General features: G+C 44.0%; 1 protein-coding gene across 1 annotated transcript; it reads left to right on the top strand.

Annotated features, from left to right (window-relative positions):
- Positions 1 to 692: 692 nt before the first annotated feature.
- Positions 693 to 2501, top strand: LOC311060109 (protein diaphanous homolog 1-like; the record flags this gene model as incomplete). Its single annotated transcript, XM_084078235.1, has 1 exon — positions 693 to 2501. The coding sequence occupies one exon, from the start codon at positions 693 to 695 to the stop codon at positions 2499 to 2501; it is 1809 nt and encodes a 602-aa protein (XP_083934361.1).
- Positions 2502 to 16708: the final 14207 nt, after the last annotated feature.

The raw sequence follows: 16708 nt of genomic DNA, 5'->3' as shown, positions 1-16708 counted from the left end.
CTTAAATAATTATAAAGTAGAATTATCCAGGGCCTTCCCGCGCCTGAAGTTTGCGGTTATTATTGTGATTTTTATGTGTGTATTTCCTGCTTATTTAGGATCTTATACAGGAGTGATAGGCCGAGTTATTATACTAGGGGTTGATACATGCTTATATGAAGGTTAATACTGCTTATTTGTTGTAATCCAAAGGTAAATTGTAATCCGAAGGTACAAATATATACAAATTCTAAAAGCCACAGCACAGCTGTGGACTTTACACATGTCACCTGAGTGTCACATGAGGGCATGTTGATTGATTAGGTCAGATGAGGAGCTGGGGTACAGTGGCTACTGTTTAGAACAGTGCTAAAGCCTGTGTTTCCACATTTAACAAAATGCACAAGTCACATGATTTAATCAACAGAAGGTTACACCCACATGGGCAGACCAAACCAATATAAATGGAGTGGATGCTCACTAACAGGACAAAGTGTTCTACGCATGCACCAGTGTTACTAGTTAGACTGACGGTAAGAATTGAGAGCGTGTTTACACAACAATAAATATCTATATTTCTGATATGGTTTATAGTTGTGTTTATATTTCATGTCAGTAATTTGTCGTTGTGCTGTAGTTTGTGTTTACTTTTTTAAGGTTTATAACCTGACTCTACTTGAGTGGTTCCTGACGAGCTGAAGCGTTTCACCATCATGGAAAAGCAGGACATGAATATGGGCTCTGCACCCAGTAGGCGCCACTCCTCAACATCCTATGAGATCCACAACTATGAGATATTCCACGCCCAGAGTGCCATGCTGCACGACCAATCTGACGAATACATCCTGGAGCTGTTTGAACAGATGCTGGTGGACATGAACTTGAACAAGGAGAAGCAGCAGCCACTGCGAGCTAAAGACATCACCATTAAGCGAGAGATGGTCTCCCAGTACCTGTACACCTCCAAAGCTGGTCAGAACCAGAAGGAGGGCACCAAGTCAGCCATGGTGTACATCCAGGAGTTGAAGTCCGATATCCGAGACAAACAACTGCTGGGCTGTCTGGAGTCGCTACGAGTCGCACTCAATACCAACCCTGTCAGCTGGGTGCAGAAATTTGGAGATGAGGGCCTTGCCCTGCTGCTCAGCCTGCTGAGGACACTGCAAGAGGAACGAGTTGAGTACCCCGACATTGGAATAAAGTGTCAACATGAGATCATCCGTTGTCTCAAAGCTTTCATGAATAATAAGTATGGACTGAAATCCATGCTGGATTCGGCTGAGGGGATTCCTCTGCTGGTGCGAGCCATCAACCCCAGGATACCCGTCATGATGTTGGATGCCGTCAAGCTGCTCTCCGCCATCTCCATCTTAGATCACTCAGACAACCTTCACAAACGTGTTCTGGAGGCCATAACAGTGGAGGCAGAGAAACAGGACATTGAGAGGTTTCAGCCTCTTCTGACTGGTATGAATACACCAAACATTGCTCTAAAGGCCGGCTGCATTACTCTCATCAATGCTCTGATCAGTCGAGGAGAGGAGCCAGACTTCAGGATCCACATCCGCTCTGAACTGATGAGACTGGGACTCAAAGACCAGCTGACGGAGGAGGTGAGGATGATCGACAGCGACGAACTGAGGGTGCAGCTCAATGTGTTTGATGAGCAGGCAGAGGAGGACTCTGAAGAACTCAAAGCACTCCTGAACGACATACAGTTTGAGATGGACGATGTGAGGGAGGTGTTTGAAGTCCTTGTCAACACAGTGAAGGACTCAAAAGCAAAAGGATACTTCCTGTCCTTGCTACAGCACCTGCTGCTGATCCGCAATGATTATCTGGCCAGGCCTCAGTACTACAAGTTGGTGGATGAGTGTATTGGTCAGATTGTGCTTCACAGAAATGGTGCCGACCCAGACTTCAAGTGCCGCAAATTCAGCCTGGATATTGAGGGCTTGATAGACAACATGGTGAATCAAACCAAGGTGGAGTCCAGCGAGGCCAAGGCCAAGGAACTGGAGAAGAAGTTGAAGGAGGAGCTGATGGCCCGCCACAAGCTGCAGGTAGAGTGGAAGAAGCTGAAGGGAGACTATGAGCAGCATCTGCTGGAGCTCAGCCAGGAGAAGGAACAGCTGGCCTCTACCAAGCAGGACACAGACAGAGAGAACCAGGGACTGCAGCAACAGCTTAGCACGCTGCATGAGCAGATTGAGAAGCTATCTAAAGATTTGGATGAGGCCAAGACCAAAGTTGTCACCGTTAACATTCCTGTGCCAACCCCCGGGGTGCAAACAGGTGGGCCTCCCCCACCTCCCCTACCGGGCCAAGTGGTGATCCCACCTCCCCCACCACCCTTACCCGGGCATTTTTGTTTCTTTCCACCCCCTCCACCCTTGCCAGGCATGCCTCTACCTACTCCCCTCCCTGGCATGCTAGGACCCCCACCCCCTATAATATTCAATATATTCAAAAAGCTCATAGTGTGGCACAAGGTGACACGCTTGTATATCTGCTATTTGTGAATAGCCAACGTATAAAATAATGGTTAAAGTCATGAGTCCATCCACATTGTTTTCTTTATTTATATTTTGATTGTGTGCATTCAAAAATAACACCATATTTCAATAAAAAAGGGGGAAAATCATAATGGATAACTCCTGTCACCGAAATGTACATGTGATTTTGAGGGGCCCATGTTATAGGAATTTCACACCAGAAATGTAGTCCATTGCATGACTTACACTAATGGAGGCAAGATGTTATAATAACTTGGCCCATGTCATTACTGCTATTACCCCCCTATCACCTAGATGCATCTCAACCACAAACAGTTGATTAGCTCAATGCACAACAGGTGTAACGCTCATGACTTTTAAGCACAATCAAATAGCTTTAGCATGTCCGCAGAATCCCGATCCCTACGACCTTCGCTGCGTGTCACTCTCCGTCTCTCTCTCCCCATTTCCTGTCTATCCACTACTACTATATACTGTCAATACAGGCAGAAAAAGCTAAAATATATATATATCTTTAAATAAAATGCATGGCAGAAAGGCGCTGCCAGCTCAAATTGTTCTGTGGACAAGGACATATATGGCTCCTAAAGCTGTATTTGTTGTCATTTGAAGTCAGAGGTTGGTAGACGTCGGGACCTCCTGGAATGGTAGAGCACCACTCCACACACCAGGACACAGCCAACAATGAAGACCAGGTTGTTGATTAGACCAAAGCCTAAACAGGACAGTCAAGAAAAAAAAAAGGAAAAATCAATGAATATAAATATTAAATACAATCACACACAGTATTGATGTTTACATTAGGTCATATATACACACACACACACACACACACACACACACACACACACACACACACACACACACACACACACACACACACACACACACACACACACACACACACACACACACACACACAGTGTCTTGCCTCGGCTGTCAGTTCTGATCAGGTGCAAAGGTCCCTGGGAAATGGAGTGCGTAGCAGCCTGAGCGTTAGCATGTCTCTTTCCACGATGCTGGCTGCTCCCTGAGACACAACCTTGAGAGCATCTGGATCCAGGAATCTCCGTCCGACACAGCATGACTGAGCAGCTGATGTAGACCTGTGTGGACACGGAGGAGGATGATGCATTTGTTTCCATACAATCTGGTTCCGATTCAGATAAGGTTCTAAGAACCTAAGCTGTGCCATGCTCACCGAGGTGGCACTAAAAAACCTTGAGTTCTGGGAATCCAGAACCTATACTTTCAAAACTTTCAAATTGTTTTCTAAAGTAGCGAAAACAGCTCATCTTCGGTCAGATGTACGATGCGTTGTGAGCTTGTAGATCAGCATTTTTTTTTTGATTAGATGAAGTAAAACAGTATTATGGTTAATGTTTGCTTTGTAATAATAAACTCAATCCTAAAAGTAACTAGCAACTACAGCTGTCAAATAATTGTAGTGGAGTAAAATGCACAATGTTTGCATAAAGTATCAAAACAATTTAAATGCTCTTGTAAAGTAAAAGCACCTCAGCATTGTACTTAATTAGGCTACAGACTAAATGCAGTTTAGCTATTTTCCACCCGCGATAGCATATACAGATTGCTTCATGATCAGGGACGTGCACAGATAGACTCTAGGTGGTGCTAGAGCACCTGCCCTTTGCCCTCTTGACCAGAGGTGCCCTTTTGAAAAAAAGAAGAAAAAAACGTTGTTGTTTTTTTTACATCAGGGGTCTTCAACAGGTGGTCCGGGACCCCTAGAGGGTCCTCAGAGTTACTACAGGGGGTCCGCCAAATCTTTATGTGATATGATTTTTCTTTTTACCATAACCACTCGAAACCTAGCATCCCTTTCTGAGGAGAACTTTAGCCAAAAATAGCAGATCTACAAGCCCACAACGCCTCACGCTGCGAGGCGTTGTGGGCTTGTAGATCGGCTATTTTTGGCAAAGAGGTATAGGTGTAGAGGGAAAAAAGAGCAGACCAAGTGAACAAAAAAATATTATTTACTTGAGCACCTGCCCCTCAAAATGTCTGTGCACGCCACTGTTCATGATTACTTTACCTCCTCATGGCCTCCGAAGGAGTCAGAAGCCTCGATTCCGAATCTGAACTGAGACTTCTTGGGGCTGCTGTAGATCTGCACAGTCTCGTCTGTCACACACCTGATATTGACATAATAAAATCATTACTAGAGGAACAAGTGTTATTGATAGTATTGGTTTATATCATTGTTGTTGGGCAGAAACCTTGTATCTCCATATTTGAACATTTTGTGTTTCTTTGTAAATGAATGACCTACTTTGTCATATGTTAGTGTTGTGATGCAACACATGGGGAGATTGTAGATTTGCAGACTATTGTAATGATTTTGGAACGGGGGGCGGGGGGAATTTTTAAAGATTTTCGTCGGTTAAAGTGATTAAGAGTGTCTGTGGCTTACTGGCTTTTATACATATTCATCCAATGAAAAGTATTAACACGAGCTTGTGACTAAATAATAACTACATTGGAAAACAGGTTATTTTTGTCCCAAACCTCTGCCGCAAATGTTTCAATTTTTTCACATGGGCCTGTTATAGCGCCACCATGAGGCCGATTTCGGAACTGTTTTGCACCCTGTCCGTCCGTCCTTCTGTCTGTGAACAGCTAATCTCCGGCACCGTTGGCCTGATCGCAACGAAACTTTGCACACACACTCCCTGGATGCCAATTCCGAACCTCTGCCCCAAATTTTTCCAATTTTTCACATGGGCCTGTTATAGCGCCACCATGAGGCCGATGTCTGACCTGGCGGAGACCTGTGCTCCGAGGAGCACTTTCTCTAGTCTTCTCTCCATTTCTTGGAAGGCTGGAAATTAACAGGCTTGGACATGCAAAGTTTCTGACAGACAGTGAATACTGAGCCGATTTTGATTTAGTTTTAGTCATAGTCTTTTGAATAAAATTCAATTCATTTTTAGTCATATTTTAGTCATCTGAAATGTTTTAGTTTTAGTCTAGTTTCAGTCAACTAAATTCACATTTGATTTAGTCGCCTCGAATGTACTTTTGGCGAGCCTTGATGGCGTCGTAATACCTGATTTATACTTAGCCAACTGCCAAAAATAGCAGATCTGCAAGCTCACAACGCGACAGCGTGTAGATCGGCTTGTAGATCGGCTTGTAGATCGGCTATTTTCGGAGCGTGACACCCGCGCGCAACCAAGTACAAACTGCCTTTTTCGTCTGGTTGTTGTTTGTTGGCAAAATATAGTATAATCATAGCTTAATCAGTGAAAAAAGGTAGTCGACGAAGCATTTTCGTCATTGTTTTAATCCACGAAATTCCTTACCCGTTTTCAATGATGGTGTGGCCGTTTTCAATGTCATCATAGGGCGTGGCCTTGCAGGACTCCACAAAGAGCTCAGTACCGGGGACGGGAGGTTTGGTCTCAATCTGCATGTAGATCTTCTCCCTGAGGGACACGGTCACTGGATACGTGCTGGAATGCTTCTGCTTTCTGAAAGTACCAACCAATCCAATTAGTTCTTACATCATTTAAATGATATTAATTTAATAGAATTTAATAATCAATCATTTTTGGACATCATTATAGGGGGAAAGTATTTGAAAAAATATCTAAATGTTTTGAAAATAGCTGATCTACAAGCTCACAGCGCATTGCATCGTGGCATGTTGTGAGCTTGTAGATTAGAATTTCCACATTTTTTTGCACGACACCACTGTATAAATGATTAAAATAACGCTTCAGTGGTTAATCGATCCGTTGATACTTTTTAAAAATAATAAAAAAACAAGCTCCTCGATTATTCGATTAATCAAAAATGTAATCGACAAAAAAGAAATAATCGCTATTAAAGAAAAAAATCGATGTTTTTTCAGCCCTACCTGAATCGCTCACTCTCAAAGAATTCAAAGTGCAGATTGAAGGCACCATAAGCCTTCTCAGTAACTGCACATGGGCTTTTGTTCTTGAATGTCCCTGCCTTCAGAGAGGTCCGTCTGGGATAGACACATGAGAATGCCACCTGGACGTCACACGTCCCGCTGACGTCTTCACTGCCGTCAGCAGACGTGATCACATTGCTGAAGACGAGGCTCTCTTTATCCTCCTGAAAGTAAAAGTTAAATGTGAATGGATCATGATACAAATACTGAAGTTTATATGATCTCGTTTCCCCCCAGTTTCGGGACGCTTAAGGGGAAAAAATGCGTTTTATCACGCAGCCACTACTCAGTGGAATGCCCTCCCTTCAGTCCCTAAATTCCCTTGCAAGATTTAAGAATGACCTCAAATAGTTAGTTATCCCTACCCAGCAACACGAGCCAGACTGTCGCCTCCCACAATTTTCAAGTGCTTCCGTCATACAGTCTGGAGCAGCGGAAGCTCTGAAAATGATCAAGCGATAAAGCGGATGCGGCGCCTCCTCCCGTCTCCTTCCGTTTCGTCTTTGCAGTCACGCAAATGTATACGAATATAAATCAAAATCATCTAAGCATATAAAGCTGGCTTGCGATCAGAAATGGAAATTCTAAAATAAAAAGTTAACGATATTTAAAAACATGAGCTGAAATGACAAACAGATGACGGCTTCCCTCCTCGGCTTTCAGGAGGTGTAGTTGAACACTCAATATAGCATTCGAAGATCGTGGAATAGTTGTATGGCTACGCGAGACTAACACAGAACTATCTCTGAATATATCTTGGCAGAAAGAGTAAACTATATGAAGATGAATGTCCTGCCCAGCTTTGTGTACTTGTTCCAAGTGTTGCCTGTTTTTATCCCTGTATCTTTTTTCTTAATTTAGACAAATTCATTTTGTCATTTATATAGGGAGGTAAAAATCAGAAAAGTGCAAAGTACAAAGACCCAGAGCTGATGGTGGATTTAATTACAAATAACTTGCCTATCTCCCCGAACCGCTATTCTTCCGTTGTGAACACTCTGTTGTGAACCTCTTTTGGCCTTCGAGAATTATCTTACTACAGCCCTATATGCAACAACCACCTGTTTGTTCCTGCAAGGACAGATCCAACAATACTCTGCATGGCACAGGTAAGGACTCGTCAGATTAGGGGACCTTTATATTAACGTCATTTTTGCTAATTTCAGGGAACTGGCAGTCAACTTCAACCTTCAAAACTCACATCTGTTCAGTGTTCAGGTATTTTCAGATCAGTCACTTCGCCAAATTACGCAACTCGTCTTTCCCTAACATCCCCCCCAAATCAGGAATTGAATCTATATTCGATGTTCATAGTGTGTTCTGATCAGAGCACGTGAGCGGAGCGGAGCGGGTGGAAATGCCGCTCGGCGCTCCAGGGGGCTGGTTTCACGCTCACTATTCGCTCACGTCGACTCCCCCCGCGCTCCGCTCCCCGTCGCTCCTCGCTCACGTTGATTTGCGCACCTCTCGCTCCATGCTCCGCTCAAACCGGGTCACTCAACAGTAAAAAAAAGAAAAGAAAAATAAAGTAGAAATTCTAATGAAATCTCGGTGCGCTGTGCACTGCTGGATGTCTGTGTGTCTCTGAGTCCGTGCGACCGGGCATGCTCAAATATTCGGTGCGCGGCCCCCGCAAGGGCGGCTTGGAGCGGGAGGCGGTCCTCGCTCTGAGTAGCGCTCCAACCTTTTTATACAGCTCCGCGCTCACGTCAAAATCGTGTCGCTCCGCTCACATGCTCTGGTTATGATTATTGTTAAAAAGCATTATGAGTATTCATGAGTGCTTAACAGATTATAATGGATTATAGACCCGGGCTTCGTGGAAAGTGGCATCTTTTGTTTATGTTTTACATCAAGTCTGAACGGCAAAGTTTCAATTTAAGTCAAGTCTTGCTCATTAATTATGTCTAGTGTAAGTCACTTTGAAAAATCTGATGACTTGCAAGTATCGAGTCCACAGCTCTGTTGTGCTGTATGTTATTCTAATAGAAATGAAACCTTCAAACTATGTCTGATATTAGAAACTAACTGTAGGTCCCCCGATTATTATCATTATTATTATTATTTGTTACATCATACCTCTAGCATGGTACCGCAGGTGTTGAGTGGCATGACAACGACCAGGTGCGTGTGATTGGAGTGAGTTGTCAGGTTGCAAGCTGGATCGTTGAAGGCTTTCAGGCGTAACTTGTCCTCATTGCGTCGGATGAGGTCGTTCTTCTCCACCACCACTGTCATTGTGCTCTCACTGCAGTGAACAGTGGTCTCTGAATAGAGAAAACATTTACTTCATGGACAGAAATGGACATTTCTATTTTTTTCTTCAAAGAAAAATAATTTAAAAAAACGTACTAGGTGGGTCTGGGACTTGGGTGGGTCCGGCAGAATCACAGATGAGAGTCTGCAGCCTGTCCTTCACTCCCTGCAGAGCCTGGTAGCTATCAAGTTTGATAATAAACTGTTCATGGCTGGCGATGGACTTAAGTTGATCCTCATCATAGTCCCCCACTCCGATGGCAACCATAACGACTCCCTGGCTCCTCAAGGCCAGGGACGGCACCACAACGTCATCTTCTGAGGCCCCGTCTGTGATCACCACAGCCACCTGAGGTACCCCCTCGTCAGCACGGCTTCCGGCCTCCTTCGTGAAATACTGACTCTGCAGGAACTCGATGCCCTTGCCCGTGTAGGTGCCTCCGCCTCGGTAGAGGAGTCTGTCCACTTGCTCTAGTATATATATTATATCTGCGTGATCCTTCAGTAGGAACTCCCGATATATCACATGACCGTATTGTGCCAGGCCAATACGTACTTTATTTGAACCAATATCCAGGGCTTCAATGAAACTGTGGAGGAACCGCTTGATCTTCCAGAAATCGTTTGTGCTCATGCCCGTGGAGCCATCCACTAAGAAGACGATGTCGACCCTGACGTCTGGGGCACATGCTGCAGAGGAGGGACAAGAAAATAGCATGTTTCAAAAGGGGCCCTCAGGGATGTCATTGGACTCTGATCAACAGCAAACTCAGTTTGAACTAGAAAAGTGTGCTCATCGGAGCCAGGCTGGGTTGCCTACCCAGGGCCCGCAAACTTTGGAAGGCAGTCATAGCCAACTGGAATGGGATCTGAAATATGAAACTTATACATCATGATCACATGACCCCAGAGATAATGTTTACCGATTTGTGTGAGTTTTGGACTAAATCTGTAGGAGTTGTAGCAAAATGTGTGTTTTGAAGAAAACACAGAATGACTGTGAAACACAGAATCCAGGGTGAAAAAAATGTTTTTATTGTACAAGCTACGGTTCAAGACTTATTGGCCAAAACATTAAGTGGGCTGTTATAGCGCCACCATGAGGCCAATATGAAAAATGAGGGGTGGAGGTTCTTCCTTGGCCTAATGAGTGTGCAAGCAAAGTTTCACAGCAATGGCCTAGTGTTATGGCAATCAGACACTGTATTCGTGATTTGAGGCAATTTGTACAAAATGGGCCACTCCTGCAAACTTTGGAAGCCAATCTTAGCCAATCAGGATGGAATATGAAAAATCTGACAAATCTGTCTTGATCACATGACCATAGAGATGATGTGTACAAATTTGTGTGATGTTCGGATAAAATATAATAGGCTGAGGTGCGGCTCTGGCCTCCAGGGAGTGTGCTTGCACAATTTCACAGCGATCGGTCCAACGGTGCCGGAGATTAGCTATTCACAGGCAGACGGACGCACACACACACACAAGGACACACGAACGGACGGACTGGGGCGAAAACATAGTCTCGGCCCGCATTCGGCCTGGCGGAGACAAACACTTACTTTATGTTTTTCTTGAGCCACAGTTTGTGCACCAATGCTTTAGCAGCCACTGAAGCCTGCATCTTTGATGGACTCACCTGGTGTAGTAACAGGTGTAGTGGGAGCTGTTGTTTGTGTCTCTGGGGTTGTTCCTGTATAGCAGAGATAAGAGTTTCACAACATTATTATACACTTGGACTAATGTTGACATATAGAATGGAATAATACAATATAATAAAATATGAAATAATACAAAGCACGGAAGGAGTTAATTCATGTAGCCCAACATGAAAAACCTTGTTCTTTTTCAAACTTAATTAGCATTTTCTTTTTTCTTGCTTCATTTTATATGAAAGTATAGAATGGGGGGGGGGTGTCTTTGACAAATAGGCCCCTCCCAATAAGTTTGGAAGCCAATTACAGGCAAACAGTATAGACTATCAAACTCTGTCAGATATGTTTAAATCACATGAATTCATTGAATGTACTCTTGCACAATTTGAAGGTTGAGAAGATTTGAACTTTTTATTACACCTACAGTAGACCTGAGGGTTTGATCTTTATTATACTCAAGCACAATTACGATATTGTCAAGCACTGATGCTGTACATTTGATCTCTGCTGAAGAACACCTGCACATGCAAATGTACTTCAGTAGGCAAAACAGTTCAAATCAATGATAGGCGAAAATATTTCACGTCAACGTATGCAATTGTATGACAGTAAAGTTGAGTTTTAGTTAAAAGGAAATGTGTTTTGGTCAGCCTTGCCTGAGTTGAAGAAGAAAGGAAAGAAGAAGTTTATAAATTACTAAAGCCTCAATAACTATAGCCTGGCTATACGTACCAATGCATGATCACTGGGCAATGAATGGCTGCACAGAGATAATTAAATGAAAAGGAAAAACAACATTTGATCTCTGTTGAAGAACACCTGCACATGCAAATGTACTTCAGAAAATTGTTCAAATCAATAATAGGCCAAATATTTGAGATATTTAAATGAAAAGGAAAAAGAAAAACTCGCATTACCAGTGAACACTGAATCACTTTCAACCAGGCATCCCTATAAAAAATATTACCTATTGCGACATGTTGCGAGCTTGTCACAATATGTACAGGTCCAAAATGTCCAAAATGCCGCTGCGCGCATACTGACAGGAACCAGAAGAAGAGATCATATCACTCCTTCATTGGCCTCTTTGCACTGGCTCCCGGTTAAATACAGAATCGAGTTTAAAGTTCTCCACCTCACATACAAGGCTCTCAATGGACAGGCACCAGTATATCTCAAAGAACTCATCGAGCCCTATAAACCAACCAGAACACCACTGCGCCCACAGTATGAAAAAATGCTTACGGCTCCAGGAAACCCCCAAAAAGTTAGAACAGGAGGCAGAGCATTTAAGTTTCAGGCACCTCAGCTGTGGAACCTTCTCCCAGTCTCAGTCCGCGAAGCAGACACACTCTGTATATTTAAGACTAGACTAAAAACCTTTCTCTATGATAAAGCCTATAGCCGAAGTGTATAGACTCAGTCACCCTCTAGTTATCCTCTCTCCCCTCCCCTGCCCCCCCCCCCCCCCCCCCCCTTCTCCTCTCGTCCTCTCTCTTCTCGTTCTCCCTTTGGTTGTGCGGGTTTGTGTCCCAATGGTACAATGGTACAATCGTAATTAACCCTGTACGGATTCACGCTCTAGTAAGGCCTGCCACTAATTCTACAACCGGGGACCCGCTCCCCGGAGTTTCTTTTATTTCCCACGTCGCAGGTCCATGGACTGTCACTACGGACCCCCAGCTGCGGCTCAAGACTGTGACTGCGGACCGGGCCTCTCCATGGAGCACGACCGTGGATTTCTACTACACTGCACTATACTATATATACTGTATATTATCTTAACATTCTTATATTATACCATTATATACTACATACACATTATTGCTGTACTATATTATACTATCATATATATATCTTACACTATTATATGTGCTGCTATTCTCTCTCTCTCTCTCTCTCTCTCTCTCTCTCTCTCTCTCTCTCTCTCTCTCTCTCTCTCTCTCTCTCTCTCTCTCTCTCTCTCTCTCTCTCTCCCCCCCCCCCCCCCCCCCCCCCCCCCCCCTCTCTCTCTCCCCCCCCCCCCCCCCCCCCCCCCCCGACACGGTCGAGGCAGAAGGCCGCCGCCCTAGAACCTAGGGTCTGCCTGACGTTTCTTCCAGTTAAGAGGGAGTTTTTCGTTGCCACTGTCGCAAAAATTGCTTGTTCAGGGTGGGATTGTCGGGTCTCTTCTCTACATGTAAAGTGTCTTGAGACAACTTGTTGTGATTTGACACTTTAATAAAATTGAATTGAATTGGCAAAGGTTGTTCTTTGGCCTCTAGGGAGTGTGCATACAAAGTTTTACACAGATCGGCGCAGTTATAGGTAAAAACACAAATTGGCGTGTTATAGCGCCACCATGAGGCTGATTCACGCTCTAGTAAGGCCTGCCACTAATTCTACAACCGGGGACCCGCTCCCCGGAGTTTCTTTTATTTCCCACGTCGCAGGTCCATGGACTGTCACCACGGACCCCCAGCTGCGGCTCAAGACTGTGACTGCGGACCGGGCCTCTCCATGGAGCACGACCGTGGATTTCTACTACACTGCACTATACCACTATACTATATACTGTATATTATCTTAACATTCTTATATTATACCATTATATACTACATACACATTATTGCTGTACTATATTATACTATCATATATATATCTTACACTATTATATGTGCTGCTATTCTCTCTCTCTCTCTCTCTCTCTCTCTCTCTCTCTCTCTCTCTCTCTCTCTCTCTCTCTCTCTCTCTCTCTCTCTCTCTCTCTCTCTCTCTCTCTCTCTCTCTCTCTCTCTCTCTCTCTCTCTCTCTCTCTCTCTCTCCTCCCCCCCCCCCCCCCGACACGGTCGAGGCAGAAGGCCGCCGCCCTAGAACCTAGGGTCTGCCTGACGTTTCTTCCAGTTAAGAGGGAGTTTTTCGTTGCCACTGTCGCAAAAATTGTTTGTTCAGGGTGGGATTGTCGGGTCTCTTCTCTACATGTAAAGTGTCTTGAGACAACTTGTTGTGATTTGACACTTTAATAAAATTGAATTGAATTGGCAAAGGTTGTTCTTTGGCCTCTAGGGAGTGTGCATACAAAGTTTTACACAGATCGGCGCAGTTATAGGTAAAAACACAAATTGGCGTGTTATAGCGCCACCATGAGGCTGATTCACGCTCTAGTAAGGCCTGCCACTAATTCTACAACCGGGGACCCGCTCCCCGGAGTTTCTTTTATTTCCCACGTCGCAGGTCCATGGACTGTCACTACGGACCCCCAGCTGCGGCTCAAGACTGTGACTGCGGACCGGGCCTCTCCATGGAGCACGACCGTGGATTTCTACTACACTGCACTATACCACTATACTATATATACTGTATATTATCTTAACATTCTTATATTATACCATTATATACTACATACACATCATTGCTGTACTATATTATACTATCATATATATATATCTTACACTATTATATGTGCTACTATTGTTACTGTTACTACCTGCACTGTCTCTCTCTCTCTCTCTCTCTCCCCCCCCCCCCCCCCCCCCGACACGGTCGAGGCAGAAGGCCGCCGCCCTAGAACCTAGGGTCTGCCTGACGTTTCTTCCAGTTAAGAGGGAGTTTTTCGTTGCCACTGTCGCAAAAATTGCTTGTTCAGGGTGGGATTGTCGGGTCTCTTCTCTACATGTAAAGTGTCTTGAGACAACTTGTTGTGATTTGACACTTTAATAAAATTGAATTGAATTGGCAAAGGTTGTTCTTTGGCCTCTAGGGAGTGTGCATACAAAGTTTTACACAGATCGGCGCAGTTATAGGTAAAAACTGTGTTCATGATTTGAGGCATCTTGTTCAAAACGGAGCACTCCTGCAAGCTTTGGTTTTAACAAAATCTGTAGGAGTACTGTCAAAAATTGATTTGCAAAAAGCGGCCTCCTGGTGGCGCTATATAAGGCCCATGTGAAAAATTTGAGGCAAAGGTTCTGCTCTGGCATCCAGGGAGTGTGCGTGCACAGTTTCGCTGCGATCAAGCCAACGGTGCTGGAGATTAGCTGTCCACAGACAGAAGGGCGGACGGTACAAACCGACGGCTGGACGGAAAGACGGACGGACATGGTGTAAAACATAGTCTTGGCCATGCCTTTCGGCCGGCTGGAGAAGATCAGACTCGTCACGTGGGAATTTGCGTGAATGCCGGTATGTAATATTGGGGTAAACAGCTTAGTGAATCAGGCACAATAACTTACCAGGTCGGACTGGTCCTGGGACAGGAGTAGATGTCAAAACAGAGGTAAACACAGTGTGCAGCAGACTGTCAGCCTTCACTCCCTGCAGAGCCTGGTAGCTATAAAGTTTGATAAGAAACAGTTCATGAGGCTGGTTGACGATTGACTTGAGTTGATCCTCATCATAGTCCCTCACTCCGATAGCAAACACAATGACTCCCTGGCTCCTCAAGGCCATGGACGGCATCACAACGTCATCTTCTGAGGCCCCGTCTGTGATCACCACAGCCACCTGAGGTACCCCCTCGTCAGCACGGCTTCCAGCCTCCTTCGTGAAGTAACGACTCTGGAGGAACGTGATGCCCTTGCCCGTGTAGGTGCCTCCACCTCGGTAGGGGAGGCTGTCCACTTGCTTGAGTAGAGATCTTTTGCCCGTGTGATCCTTCAGTAGGAACTCCTGATGTGTCACATCACCGCATTGTGCCAGGCCAACACGTACTTTACCTGAACCAACATCCATTTCTTCGATGAAGCCGTGGAGGAACTGCCGGATTTTTTTGAAGCTTCTTACGCCGATGCTCGTGGATCCATCCACTAAGAAAACGATGTCGGCCCTGGAGTCTCTGGCACATGCTGCAGTGCAGGGACAAGAACATTTGTCAACACAGGTTTGATTTAGATCTACTTTCTTGAATGTATCATCTGTGCAATGAGCAATCCATGCATGGAGGTGCGTCCCTGATCAGAAACGAACCTCTTTGTAAAGGGCTAGTGTGACAGTAGAAAGAATAATTAATCTACAATCCTCTGAGGTTGTCAGCTATTTTCACTTGAAGTAACGAGTAACATGCAAATGTTAATTTGTATTAACATTTGTAAATGTTAAAAAAAACAAATGTAAATTTCAGTAACTGTTATGGTGTTTCACCACTAATTACTGCAACAAAGTAGTTGCGTTACAGTAACGTTAGTCACAACACTGTACTCAACTAATTTATACAATTTTGAATGGAATACTGTATATATATATATGTTTATGAATGCCTTTTATTCATAAAAAAGAAAACACAAGATGAACCATTTTCAAGATTAATTAACTGCAATCCACCATAGTGAATAAATTGCCTTAATTTTCGTAACTTTTAGGTTGTTCCACCCTGCCTCGCAAAGATATGCATTCCTTTCTTTTTTTCATATAGCTACAAAAGAGGCCTTCTTGGATGCCGGACTGTAATTAAAAGGAAACTCAGTCGAAAAGAAATAAATGTAATCATCAAACTTAACTGTGTCTTTTTTTCTAGAGCCACATTGTGCACCAATGCTTTAGCAGCCACTGTAGCCTGCATCTTTTATGAACTCACCTGGTGTAGTACCTGGTGTAGTAACAGGTGCAGTGGGAGCTGTTGTTTGTGTGTCTGGGGTAAGGGTTGTTTCTGCATAGCAAAGATATGAGTTTCACAACATTATACACTTGGACTGAAGTTGACAGATGCAATATCACAGAATGTAAGAAGTTAATAAACATGAGCGATAACACTAAGGTGCCGCGCTCTGAAGGCACTAACTAGATGTTGAATGTTCATGGACCACAATGGTAACAAGCCTTTGGCTTTGCTTTTTGATTAATCCACTTGGCTGTTGTATCGTACTGCTGTACTTTTAAAATGTCAACAAAACATTCCATCAATACAATAACAACCACTGTAGCCTGCATCTTTTAAGAATTCACCTTGTGTAGTAACATATGTTGTTGACTTTTAACCTGTGATTTAAATTTGGGTTGACTGAATGCGTTTTCCTTTTTTCCCAAATTTGATAAATAGGCCCCTCCCTCTAACTTTGGAGGCCAGTTACAGCCAAACAGTATGGACTATCAAAACTCTGTAAGATATGTTTTCATCACATGAAGGTTGAGAAGGTTTGAACTTCTTATAACAGCGTCACCTACAGTATACCTGAGGGTTTGATCTTTATTATACTCGGATATTGTCAAGCACTGGTGCTGTACATTTGATCTTTGTTGAAGAACACCTGCACATGCAAATATACTTCAGTACAGGCAAAACAGTTCAAATCAATGATAGTCGAAAATATTTCACGTCAACGTATGCAATTGTATGACAGTAAAGTTGAGTTTTATTTAAAAGGAAATGTGTTTTGGTCAGCCTT

Source organism: Gymnoscopelus microlampas (genome assembly GCF_963454915.1).
Source record: "Gymnoscopelus microlampas genome assembly, chromosome: 14".
NCBI classification, from domain to species: Eukaryota; Metazoa; Chordata; class Actinopteri; order Myctophiformes; family Myctophidae; genus Gymnoscopelus; species Gymnoscopelus microlampas.
Note: the sequence above shows the minus strand (reverse complement) of the source record. Positions and strands in the feature narration are given on the sequence as shown.